We start from the raw sequence: 13,771 nt of genomic DNA on the forward strand, positions 1-13,771 counted from the left end.
CCTGAAACAATCATCGGCATTGTTCAGTTATGACTTTAGTGTTATGTTAATAAAACTGAAGAATAAGCTATTTTTTTTGTATCTATCTATCTATCTATCTATCTATCTATCTATCTATCTATCTATCTATGTTCTAGTTCAGGAGCTAAGCTAAATAAATGGATGGCTTACTACTGTCAAGCCTCTTTATGATATGGCATCCTAACACACAAACACAAACAAGGATATGCAATAAGATATTCAAAATATCCATTAACAGGTAGAGCAAGAACTAAAATACTATAAGTTAAATGTTTTCAAATAAATTCCAAATCTTGTGCACTGCTGCATATCATAGCAACACTTGTCAAAATAGACTGAACTAAAAAATATACCAATTTTACGTGGCATTACAAATGCATGTGCAATGTTTCTCCTTAAAAATCAGCAGTGTTGTTAGTTCTCCCTGTTGCTCTATCATCATGTTAATGGTGGATGTTGCCATCACCCCGGCAGAGTCAGCTAAGCAATACCAAGGTGCCCCACTCCCATGAAGAGCCAACCATGCATGGGAACACACAGGGACAGCAGGTAGGGATAAAGCTCTTTTGTTTTCAGGGGAACTCTCCCATATTAACCCTGTGAGAGATCATCAGTCTGGGAACTGTGGACCTGTTCAACAGAAACCAAAGCATCTGGTAAAGGTTTTGGATAGTTGAACATAGAAAGCAATGTGATTTAGCTAGTGGACACAAACGTAAGTTCTAGAAATGGTCTTGAATCTAGATAGTTATAGTGTTGCATGCTATAGACAGACCACCCTGACTGAGGGGATTGACAGTTTAGGCTACTTCAACTTTATATACAAGCTTCACAATGAAAGAACATAAAAGCAATGTGGTCACCTGAGCATTACTTGTAAAAATGCGCTTTAAACAACACACTATAGCAATTTTGTCAATTACATTAGCGTCATGTGAAACCAGTATATGATATTTTGAGAGGGAAAATCTACAAGGAGAGGATTTTCACATTACACACACGATCCAAGAAATACTACGGTGAAATATCTGCATGATAATATGTCTATTTATTTTTGGAGAGCTGAGGTTTTTGTGGCGAAATAATCAAGGAGACGGTCTCAATTTTCTGACTAATGTGCTGTGATCTAATGACAGCCACAGCAAGAGGACTTGAGGGAAGAATAATCCCATAAATCCATTAGAAATATAATATTCAAATGTATATAATTATGATTAAATAGTAATTATGAATTAACTGTCTTAGATGGAGATCTATCTGAACATACACACTAAAACAAGATTTCATGTTGGTTTTGATTGCAAGATTACTTACATTTTATAATTCATATATGGAAAACGCTGTGATCCAACCATGCAATAAACACAGGCAGATTTACTTCAGGATAAAAAAGTGTGATTAACGTGTGAGCCTGTATGCGGACACAAATGTAAATTGAAGCCAAAGCCTATTTTACTGGATTTGTTCTTGAAGATTTATCCCAAATTTTTCCCAGTTTTGAATGCCAGTTCCATATACACAGCACTCCTTGTCTCTGCTAACTCCGTGCTCACCTGGGGAGGGTGTTAGACTGCAGTGTATTTCATAGTGGTCATAGTGTCAGCTGCTTCTTTTTAACCTTTACCTTTTAACATATATTCAGTTCCACTTGCACTGTTGGCAGGCATTTTTTGGGGTTTCTGTGCATTGACGAGGGACATTAGTCTAGTCCATTCTTAATTTACACAAACAAGCCTGAGGTACTGCTACCAGTGATAGATAGGACCTTGGTCTGAGCCACTTGTGCGCCCCAATCTTAAATTGTATCGTTCACTATACACTGGACAATAGGATATTCAAACAAACCCCGAACTGGTATATAACAAATCAATGCTTCAAATGGAGGCAGAAAATAACATTAACATAATAACATTTTCACACAAGATGAAAAAATTTAAAGCACCCATCTCCGTCAAACTTTGGATGTTTGACCAATCACCTTATCAAAAATGACATAACAGATCGGCACTATAATCCTACTGTGTTTTCTATGTATATGCTATGTATATGTTGTACAGCTAATATTTGAGTATCCCGCATAATGGATAGGACCCATGTAAGCCATTTTTTTTTAGATGTGCATGCAAAGGTGAGCACTTATAATTTTTAATGATATTGTAGGATGGGATTTTGTAAAGATTTATTTTGTAAATTACTTTATTTTTTCAGGGTTATCGACGAGAATTGGAATAATTGAAGTTAAATGGTAAACTACAGTACAGAGACAGTGCATATATATTGTATTCTGTTCCTTAATTTAGACTGGAAAAATAACATAGTCCCCTGTTGTGGCCTGTGATGTTAGTGGATATGATGTAAAGCCTGTCAATTCTTTCATCCTGCTAACAAACAAAAAAACAGTAAATTTAGCCGAACCTGATCATCAATAACAGACTTATTTCTATTTCGTTAGACAAGTTATGAACCTACAAACTGTAGAAAAAAAAAACATTTGGTTTGGAAAAAATTGTGATGTAATGTAATGTGAATTACCTAGAAGTATATCATTTAATAAAATTCATTACAGCAAAGCGTGCAGACAGAGATTATCTCACATCTCACATACTGTCCAATTTGGACCCACTAGACTAAAACATTCCAAAACTCAGTGTAGTCATGTGGTGTGTCATCAGAGTTTTAAGCAAAGTTTGGCTGCGCCATGTTCAAAGGATACCTGATTTCTTTATCACGCTGAGTCAGCATCTCCTTTAATTTGGTCACTTATCTGCTGCACTGTGGTTGCTTCTTTCCAATTACTTCTTCTCTCGCTGTCTGCCTGCTCTGTGACTCATCAATGCGCATTTTGTTTCCACCACCTTGCTTGTCCAGAAATCATTATCTGTACAAAAAACATTAAAGAAAGTTGAATTTAATCAAACCATGGTATAAAGTCTTTCATACGCAGTTAATGATCTAAAATCAAAAACAGTTCCATTAAACTTATACCAGGACAAAAGCAGCCTGCTCTCTACTACAGGTGGATTTGCTGGTTTGCTGGAACAACATCTACAGTATAAACAACCATCTAATGTCTATGAATGTAAAGAAGCTGGAAAATAAATTGCCTGGTACCATCCTGAAAGTAATGCTCTTCTAAATTCTGTGATATTCCCTAAACATTAATTAAATTCCACTCTTTTCCCTGTCTGCAATATAAGTCCAAAATTTCAAAGATTTTCCAGCTTTTTAAAGACAGGTGGAAACATGTTAAAGCCGTTTAGCTTTTTCCACATGGAGTAGATACAGCAGACGTTTTGGGGGCATTATATGGAGGCGCACTGAAGAAGACACTGGAGTTTGGGCTGAACATTCTCCAGGTTTGGAAATAGCTTTCTCTATTTCACGTTCATCACGTGCAGCGTGACAACATACATATGGAGCTAAATCACTGAGGGTGACACTTCATATCTAAGCTGCAGTGCTGAAAAGTTAAGACTGCAGGCAATGCACCGTGGTATTTGAATATCACCGTGAAACAAGGACAAGCAGAGAGCATGAGCGTGGAAGAGCTAGCCTGCACCGAGAACAAAGAAGAAGGAAATCAAATTTTAAACGCAAGATCCAAATTTCCTACAGAATCACCGGAGTGGACTGGGGTGGATGCTCAGGGAATGTATAATGAAAAGAGATAGAGTTGCGGATCATAAACAAACTTGAAGGCAGATGATAAACAACATTCCAAGTGGGATCTGGAACTACTCTAAGTAGGCTGTCTCCAGCTTCCAACCAACCAAAGCCAGAACAGTGTGAGAATGCAATGGTCTTTCCTACGCTCATTAGACAGTGGTCACAATCGGCTGCTAGTTTGACAAACTATAACCAGTCTGAACTTTCATCCACAGAACAAAACTGTAATGAATTAGTTGTTTTCCCAACATTCTGCGAGAAACAACATGCAATAGAAACCTTTCTCCATTGCAGTGTCCATGAGGCACATGTCAGTGGAATTAGGCACATTAGCCAGCAACAAAATGATGTCGCAGACCACCACCATTATAAAAAGATGGCAACTCAAACTTAAATGATTCTTTGCCTGACCAAGATTCCAATAATTAGCCATTTCAATAAAATGTTATACAGTTTTACTATTTTGGTTACAATGAAAGTTTATCTACTAAACTGATTCATAATGGAAATTAGTTTCATTTGATGTCAGTCTTTTATTTATGTTGGCAAGCAATTAACTATAATCCTTCAATCAGATTAATTCTGTACATGTAAAAGAAATCTATTCATTAGGCAAATAAATTACCAAGAAAACAAGAAAACAGTGAAAGATGCTCATCATGTCCCCTGTTGTTACCAGAGGCCCCTTGGGGACATCCTCTCAGGCGGTTGTTTACTTCCGAACCAAGGCTGAGGCTTACTTTTCAAGCTGTTTGTGACAAATCTTCAAAGATCCGTGTTTAAATACACAAATCAACAGTTACATGTCAACAATATCACCTTGCATCTAATTAGATGGTAAATAACTGCAAAACACCAAATGGTTCAGACTTTAATTCAGGGAACATGGGCAAAAAACAACGGCACTGGATGACAACAGTCATCATTAGATCATTGAAAATATTTTCATTTCGAGGCAGCTACAGAATTAATATACATTGCAATATATCTCTAAGATTTTGTCTAGACAAAAGTATTGTTTTCTTTAATTTCAATGAATAGTGTTTTACGCATGAGATTTTCCAGATTTTTATGCTTAGGCCAGAGGGTAAGCTCATGTTATCATCAGCTTTTTTTGTAAAAGTAAGTTTTACATGCAGTCTGGTGACACATCAGTAATCATCTTCAGTTGTGTTAACACATTAAAAAGAAGAACATTGTTGTTAATTTTCAACAGTAAAGCATCTCTCAGGAAAGGCAGTAGGGGGAGCTATTTTAGAAGAAAGGATTTGGTCATCTGGTCCACAGCTGAGCTGATGGATGATGGGAATTGTGGAAGAGGTTAGTTTGCCACCTCTATGAATAAAATTTGCTCATTTAAACCATTCTGTCAGGCAGCCCTCTCACAGTAAAGAAATGAATATTTTTTAATTAGCTAGCAGAAGCACCCTGAACTGAAAATATATCTTGCTGTCACAACTAGACTGTTGAGTTCTTATTATGGAAAGTAGGGAATAAAAGTACAAATATTTGGGGAATAATGCCAAGATAGAGACGGATTGCAGTTTAGAGAGTTATACATTTTTGTCTGAATTATGTACATGAAGAGACAACTGAATTATTACTTCAGAGAGAGAAACAGAGCTGGATTTTTCTCAATATCTGGTCGCAGTGACAGTGTCACACCTGACAGGTTCTCCAGAAAGGCCTTGAGCAGTCTTGACTAACCTAAACACACAGACACAGAGCAACAACCACACACACACACAACACACACACACACACACAGCACACACACACACACACACCACACACACACACACACAGCGACACACCACTGCGTCCATAACCTAACAAGCTTAAAACCACATTCCACATTCCATGTTACAATCTTTCTTCCGCATCACACTTAGCACCAGGCTCAACAGGCACATCAAGACAGTTAAGACTCTATAATTTGAGGAGGCTTCTAATGTTTAAAGATGTGGTCGGTCAAAGAATAATCTTATTTTACATTAAATGTGTGTTTTCCAGCTCCACTGGCCAGACCTGTGGATAAACTATCACTAGAGATAGTTCCAAACATTGGTTCTTCTCGCTCTGAACCAGACCACTGGAAAAGCCAGGAGGCAACCGTCCAGACGGATCGCAATGTAGGCACACCAACGTGCGGTTTTATTTTTTCCCGGTAACGTGTGCTAGCTAGAAACACGCTAGTTTTACATGACAAAGGACTTAAAACAACGTAGCGGTCTCCTTTCAGGCCCGTAGAAACAAGTTGGATTGCTGGAGATGCCCTCGAGTGCCATGTAAAATAATTTTGTGGGAGAAAAAATATCATCTTTCAAATGGCCAGAATCTGTTTAGTTTGCCAAATGAGTTTATTTCCAATGGTTTGAAGGCAACATGTTATGCGTAAGCAAATCTAGCAAACGATACAGTATTTAGAAAAACATTGAATTGACTTGTAATGGAAATGGATTGATACAGCACACTGAGGGCAGCAGAGTAGACTCTGTGTAATGTGGATGCCTGAAGGATATATGTGCATTTGGAAATGCGAGGCAACAAGTAAACCAGGATAATGTGCAATCATTAGTTATTGGGATGAGTCAAGGCATAAACTGGAGAGGAAACGGTAAATGTCCAGTGAATGCTGGTCACAACAGTACATCATTAAAGCTTCCCTCATGTGAGTTTGAGCCAACAAACACGGGGAAACTCGAGGATAACACACCACCCGGGTACGAGTCAGGCAAATATAAAGAAGAGCGGACTGAGGGGGCCAAGCGCTCGGTAAATACATCAGCAACTGGATTGCAAGTCCTCAGGGGAACCTCTGCGCTGAACTCTGGCCCCTGCTTGACAGGGTCCCTCTGCCATTTGAGCATGAAGAGCGGAAATAAAAGCATCCTGGCTGAAGCACAGAGCCCTGGGAAAACTCCATTTAGATGCTGGTTTAAGCCTCATGGTGAATCAGGCTTCGACTCAGCATCAATGCATAGCAACAGCATAAGTTATGTAGGCCTTTCGGCAAAAAGCCAAATACTTATAAATCATGAAATATATTTGGGTGATACTCAAAGAATCTCTGGTCAAAAAAAAGATTGTCTGCGCTCTTCCTGGAGTCTGAGGCAATGCTTTAACATCCTAGAAAGGCAGAACGGTGGTCAACGGCAGCACCTATACACGTCTGCACTGTCCTGAGATGACTGGCTCTTCTGAGGTCACATCATGACACACAAATACTCACGCATACATACCACCTCTTCTGTTCCTCGTAGAACATTCTGATTTAATTCAAGACTTTGAGCAAATTTGTTGCCGGCCCTTATCTTGTCATCTGTAAATCTGGAGGTAACATCATAGACCATAAAATGGTCTATGGTCTATGAGGGATGAGGGAAAAGAGAGGTGACGTAACCTTCTGAATCTCCTCCACGGTAAGCCTGGTCCTCTCTCTGCTCTCCTGTCACCATGGCCAGCTCTTCTTCAGGAGAACGCGATTCCCTTTCAGACGTGCTATCAGACTGAAATACACAAAAAGTATTTTTTCACATACACAATAATACAAAATGACACCCATACAAAACAAAGACACACAGTCACACAATTGATGCTGCACATTGCAGAATAGACACTATATGCACTGTTGATCGAATAGGACAATCCTTCTACGCACAATTGATTCTTGTGGCTTATCTTGCTGAGGGCAAATTAGTGATTCCAGGCAGCTGGAAGCTTCCAATGAGATATAATGCAAGGAAGCGAAACATAAAATAGATTTTTTTAACACAGCTTACAGTGGCAAAAAAAGAGGACACATAAAACCTTTTGGGATCTGTCTCTCCACACATGATTAGGTTAGTGAGCCAACAGGCTGGTTGCTGTTTTGTAAGCCACTGTACGGGTCTAGTTACTGTATCTTACCAAGCCAGACACAGATTCTTCAGTACTTAGACCAGACATCTTTGCTGCAAAGTAACAACAGTAACAGCAGAGCGTCCTACGTCAAAAATTCTGATCAGGAGAAGCTGTTTCTTATAAACAGCCTAAAGCATCATTCCACTTGAATACTGACAGCAATACAATTTTTTTGTCTGTGCTCAGATATGTGCATCCTGCCACTGGTGACACAGGTAGCTCTAAAGCGCCACCGTTTGATGAAAACAGAATATATGACAAGAGCTATTTGATGCATGAAAGCAGAATCCACCAAAAACAAGTGTGTCGCTTTGGCCGATGATTACTTATATAACCTATATATAATCAACAACATAGTCCATACCTGCAAGAGGTCTGGCTACCCTAGCCCCTAATAAATTTAGCGCCTCACAGTGTATGCAGGACAAGGCCATAAGAGGAATGGATTAGATACAAAAAAAATAGCTTATTCTTCAGTTTTATTAACATAACACTAAGTCACAACTGTAACAGTGATACAGAAGTTATTTCACAGTGTCTGTTCTGCACTGGCAAGATTTTTCTGAATTCCCTGAACATCATTGGCAATTGTTCAGTATGACTTCTTATATCAAAATGTTATTGCTCAAAATCCTCAAGTAAAAATGCCATAGAAGGTCTTGCTCAAAGACACCACAGTCTCCTCTTCCTCTGCAGAAAAAAACAGAAAATAGTAGTAAGAGTAGTATAGATAGGGACCTTTCTTTGGGTGGTGCTATTATTATTTTAGTCCCTATTGAAAAAAATGGTAAATATAGTTAATCAAATTCTATCCTGGCATTTCAACATGCAATGTCTTGAACCTCTTTTGAACTTCTTCATTTGAAAGCTGAATTTTTCTATCTCTGGGTCTGAAGAAACTCAAATGTCTCAACAACCTAGAACTCCAGTAATCATCATTACTGGACCTATTATATTGTTATAATCATCCAGTGCTATAATCAAAGCCAGGGTGGGAGGGCTTCACTGTTTGCTGTTTTCTGTCTCTTGATTCTTACTTCCTCAGTCAGCTGGTAGCTCATCCAGATGGGGTTTTGTGTGAACACAGAATTTCAAGTTGTCAAACATTAATGCAGGCAATAGTTTAGATTTGCTGCCAGCTGCAAACAATTTTTGCATATATGCAAATGAGTGCTGATTGAATGGAACTGCTTAATCCAGTCTTTTTTGCAGATGTTGTGGCTGTGATCAGTATCTGAATGATATGAAGTAGAGCCTGGCCCAGTTATTTAAATATTAATAAAATACAGAATATTACTTTAGTGGTAAACCTACTGGTGCTCTGTTGACACAAGCACTGGCATGTCTTCTGGTGTCTTCAGAACAACAGGCTTTAGTCTAGTGTTCTTTAGATTTATGTGCTCCACACATTATCCATGCAACTGCCTTGGAACTGCCTATAGAGCATACAAATTTGAAAGCATTTACAAAACTGGGGCTTTATAAGCAGCTCATTCCTCGGTTTTCGTTCAGTTCTGTTTTAGTAAAACATTAGATGTTCTGTAATGACCTAAGTAAAGCCCACTGCTGGTGCTGGCCAGAGGTCACTGATTATAGTTCTCATGGTCTTGTCAGGGTCTGTTGGGTGTGTAGGCCTACATGCTGACAAGCTCAGCCTAATGAAGTGCCAGATTTGACAACAAGATATGCCCGTATGAGATCACAGGGCCATCAGAAACATTAGGATTCTACCTCTGGAGGACACCAATACACTCCAGACTTCATGTTAATCCAGCCAGTCAATGATAAAATATCTTGACCTGATGGTGACACTAGACAAAAGGTCAGAGTCTCATGAAATTTTCTGAGGACGATGACCATCCATACCACTTTACATGACAATCAGGACCGTAGTTACAACAAGCCTTCCAAAATATGTTGTTTGTAACCGTCCTCCAAAACCAACACGTGTAATTTTCTTATCTGACTCCCCTATTAGTGGGACAACATCATTTGTCAGTGTGTTCCAAAACTGTTACAAACCACTGTTGCTAAAATGAAACCATTTTATGACCTTACATCTCTACAGTTAGGGTTTGGTAAGATTTATGAACAAGAAGGACTTGGTGAGTGGTTTATCACTTGAGTACTTTGTCACTTGAACATAAACATATATTATGTTGCTATTGGGTGTTTCCTGAAGTCACCAGTGTTGTTTTTTTGGAGGATGGGCTTGTGGTTGTCGAGATTTATTGTTCTGAGCCTTAATGTTGGAAAAAAAAAATAGATGGTCAGACTGGCACTAAGTGATCAGCCAACATCCTTAGTCGCCAGGCCAGGGGCAAACACGTAGTAATGAACAGAGACTAGAAGTCCTCTATTGAGAGACTGGTTCAGATTCTTTTAAGAAACTAAACAGATAGTGTTTAGCAGATTTGCTACTGGTTGCTTCAGTCTAATAGTTTCTACTTTTAAGAAACCTATACTGCTAAAACTCACCTCACCTATACTGTCATTCTAATCCAGCCTCTTAAGAGGACAAAAAGTTTTTCCTTAAAATTGTTATTACTTACACTGAGGAATTTGTAGCACCACTGAGACAGTCATTGCATTTTTGCCAGCTGACTCTTTCTTGATGTGCTGTTATGTCTGTTTCATTGAACCGTATAACAGAGAGTGACAATAGAGATGAGAAGAAGAGATTGAATGGACATCACGAGCTGAGTTTGACAACATTTTGAGTGCGTGGCACGTGAAGCAGCCCCTAGATCTAACATGTAACCCCCGAGAGAAATCTTTCTTCATATTCTACAAGTCCATGGTTGTATTCAGCATGAATGAAGATATCAGATGCCAGAGATCTCCGTAATGGAAAAACCTGGTGGACATCAGTCTGAAGTAATGGCTTGTATGAAACAATGACATAGAACCCACAGAAACAGTCATATTTTTCTGTAAAACCTGGCCTCTATAGGTCATTTGGAAATGTGTTGGGTTAAGATTTTGGCAGTGTTATGAGGACTGCATGGTTGGTTTCCTTGGAAATTGGAATTGGAGACCTGGTTCCTTCATGTTATTGTTCCCACTGACATCCCCTTTGTACTGGCTTACAGGAATATAAATTAACTTCTCCAGCTCCTTCAAAACTCTGTCCATTTATCATCCAAAATAATGACATTCTGACTTTTCTGTCTTTGAGCATCCCAGACTATCTGCTGACCACCACAGTTTCACTTAGGCCACAACTACATGTCTGCAAATCTCATGACAGACTCATGCTTGAAGAGCAGACTAATGTGTTGACTCTAAATTATGGGTTGTGATTAGGCCATCAAACACACTTCAGTTTATAGTGGAAAAACAGGAGGCAGGAGATGAATGAATATTTTATGAGACTGTAATCTTTTATTCATGTAGGTAATGTATATGACGATCAAAGTGGAGGGTTTTTTTTTCCACAAGCATACTTATTATAGGAATAACTTTAGCGAAGCTTTTGTCAGTTCACCTTTTAACCAGTGACAAGCTTTGATTTCTTACTTTTGTTGACATCTTAAAAGCCGTCTTGGCAGCTTTTTGTTAAATGTCTTGGTCGTGTTTTTCTTTATACAGTTTTTCCATTCAATTCTACTTCATACAAGTACAATTTCCCCTCTGTTAGCAGTTGTGATTGCAAAAAAAAAAACCTTCTTCTCCTCTCTCACCAGTGGTAGAAACAGCAGTGCGTTCGTTATACAGTAAAAGTCACTCTGCAAGTCTACAAGTGGTGTGCTGAAGCATAGCAACCAGGCGTCAATTTGATAATCAAATTTGAAAGTGCTGAACGAAATAGTGCCAGCTGAAAGCAGTTTGAGTAGTAGGCAGTTGATCAAACACAGAATATTACTGTAGAGTTGGAAGCCAAGTACAGTATGTGGAGCAGAGGAAACGATTATAGTAAATTGTCCTAATGCACAGAGACATTGCATATGGAGAAGTGAAACGTGTCATGGCAATAAAAGTATGAACAGGATCTGAGCAGCAATTTTTGCCTTTTAGCCTTCTCTCGTAGCCACTCAGTTACTCTCTGTCACACACGCACAAGTGCAACCAGACGCACACACACATCTACACTCGTTCTCTAGTAGACAAACACGCACAGCCTCATCACTGGGAGAAGACTTTGTGGAATCTTGGCCTGGTCTGTGGAGCCTCTCTGGCTCCTCCTCTCTCCACTGATTCATCCCAGACCATGACATCTCCCCGAGCCTGTAAGGTCAGACACTGAGCACATGTCAGCACGCTGCCATTATTAAAAGCCCACAATGAAGCCTGTTGCCCTTAGGAAATTACTGTGGATGCTGTTGGGCTGTCTTGCCTTCTTATACTGTTGTATGTTGTTACCTATCATATCATGAAAAGTGTGTTCAGGTAGTCACATTCAGACATGTACATCTAAACATGATATTGATCCTTTGATATCCATGTGCAATTAAGTGAAAGAGATCCAGAACTTTTGTCCAAAGCAAAGACAAGTAGAGTCCTTAACTCAGTGCCTGCAGGTATCCTAGTTAAGATGTTGAAGAAGGAGAAGAAAAGGGCCCAGGACGCTGCTGCTCAGCTTGCTAACATCACCAATGGCCAGAGTCTGGCCTCCCAGAATGCCTTGAGGTTGTCATCAGTGTCACTGCTGAGCGAAAACAGCACAGACACCATCTCAGCCAGCCACGGAGGACGAGCTATGCAGTACATGAAAAGAGGTAGAAGCTTTATTCTTGTTTTGCTTTTCTTTACAAAGAAAATTGTTACAATTTGGATTTTAAAGATTTAAACTAATTTTGAAAACCTCCAAATGTGGTGTGATAAGGATAAGGTGTAACACAAGCAAACAAAATGGAGTCCAAATTGAGTTGTGACGTAGACCACCAAGCAAGTTATGACCATATATTGAGGACACTGCGATAAAGGGTTGGTTCTGACAAATTACAAAAAACACATTTCCTTAAACTTACAGCTTACTAATGCTACTAGCCATGTAGATAGTCCTGTTCTTTTTCCCTGGGTTTTTAAATATCAGACTTTGTCTCCATCCCAAAACAACTAGGGCTGTTTGTTTCAGTAAAAAGTAGTTCCATTGAAAGCTATCTACAGCAATGTGGACTATCCAGACTAACAGGGACACTGTTTCTGTAAAAACAATGTTGCAAATGAATTTCTTTTTAGATGTCTTTTTTTTCCTGAGTGTAAGTTCCACAAACAACACAACACCGACCTTTATCCTCTCGGGGTGGTGGCTGAATTATCTGAAACACATATCTCAAAACCGTGGGCCCAGAAAACTGTAACAATCTGAATGGTCAAATACTGTGTTTCGTTTCATTTTCTTTGTCTGTTATTGTTTGTAAATTGGGTGCCAAACCCTTTATGATGATGATGATTATCTCACAGCCAGAGGGTTCCAGGTGTGAACCCTGCCGGGCAGTTATGGCCTTTCTTTGTGAAGTTAGTATGTTCTCTCTGTGTTTGTGAGGGTTTCCTCCCAACCCAAAACACGGACATTTTAGGAAGAAACTTAGACTGCTCACTGCTATAGTAAGAATGGGTCAGAAGCATCGCATGGGGACTAATAAAGCACTATATAAATAAAATAAAATTTCACAGATGCTGATTCTATTAAACATGACAGTCAGTCATTCTGTGCTGGAAGAAGCAATGAATTTGTGATAAATTAGGTGCTAAGAGTACAGTGAGTGATCTCTCCTGATTGGAATGTGGGCAGCTCATTGTGGCCAGAGCTGCTGATTTTCAGCGTGCCTGTTGAGGTTGCCTGTCGGGTATGACAAATCCTTTATTTCTGGATTTTTCTGCATGACAGTCCGACATCCCAGAGCCCCCGGACTGGCTTATTTCTAAACAATGTCATCAGTGGGATTGTATGTATTTAGGAGTTTCCTTTGGAGGTCACTCAAGTGGCCCAGTGTAGTCATGTCAGCAAAGCAACATTAGACAGTACAGTATATTAAACCTGTAATTTGTTGCTGATGAAAAGCTGAGTTTAAAACCTATAATACTCACTGGAACATGAAGCAGGGAGCAGGGGCCAAGAATGCTGCAGTGTAAACACAAAAGACACTGTTCAGATGTGATGAGGATAACAAACCTGGATTCACTACATTTGAGAAAATGTCAGTTCCATGTAGAGGCAGCATCTCCACGTCAAACC

The 13,771-nt window shown here is 39.3% G+C and overlaps 1 protein-coding gene across 1 annotated transcript in view; it reads left to right on the forward strand.

The window, feature by feature from the left end:
* kif6 (kinesin family member 6) overlaps window positions 1-13,771 on the forward strand; it is a 64,033-nt gene that overhangs the window by 26,276 nt on the left and 23,986 nt on the right. Inside the window, exon 13 of the mRNA XM_022751187.1 lies at window positions 12,111-12,308. Coding sequence (XP_022606908.1) covers window positions 12,111-12,308 — 198 coding nt within the window. The remainder of the gene's footprint in view (window positions 1-12,110; window positions 12,309-13,771) is intronic.

This window comes from Seriola dumerili, unplaced genomic scaffold, assembly GCF_002260705.1.
Source record: "Seriola dumerili isolate Sdu_G_001 unplaced genomic scaffold, Sdu_1.0 BDQW01000149.1, whole genome shotgun sequence".
NCBI classification, from domain to species: domain Eukaryota; kingdom Metazoa; phylum Chordata; class Actinopteri; order Carangiformes; family Carangidae; genus Seriola; species Seriola dumerili.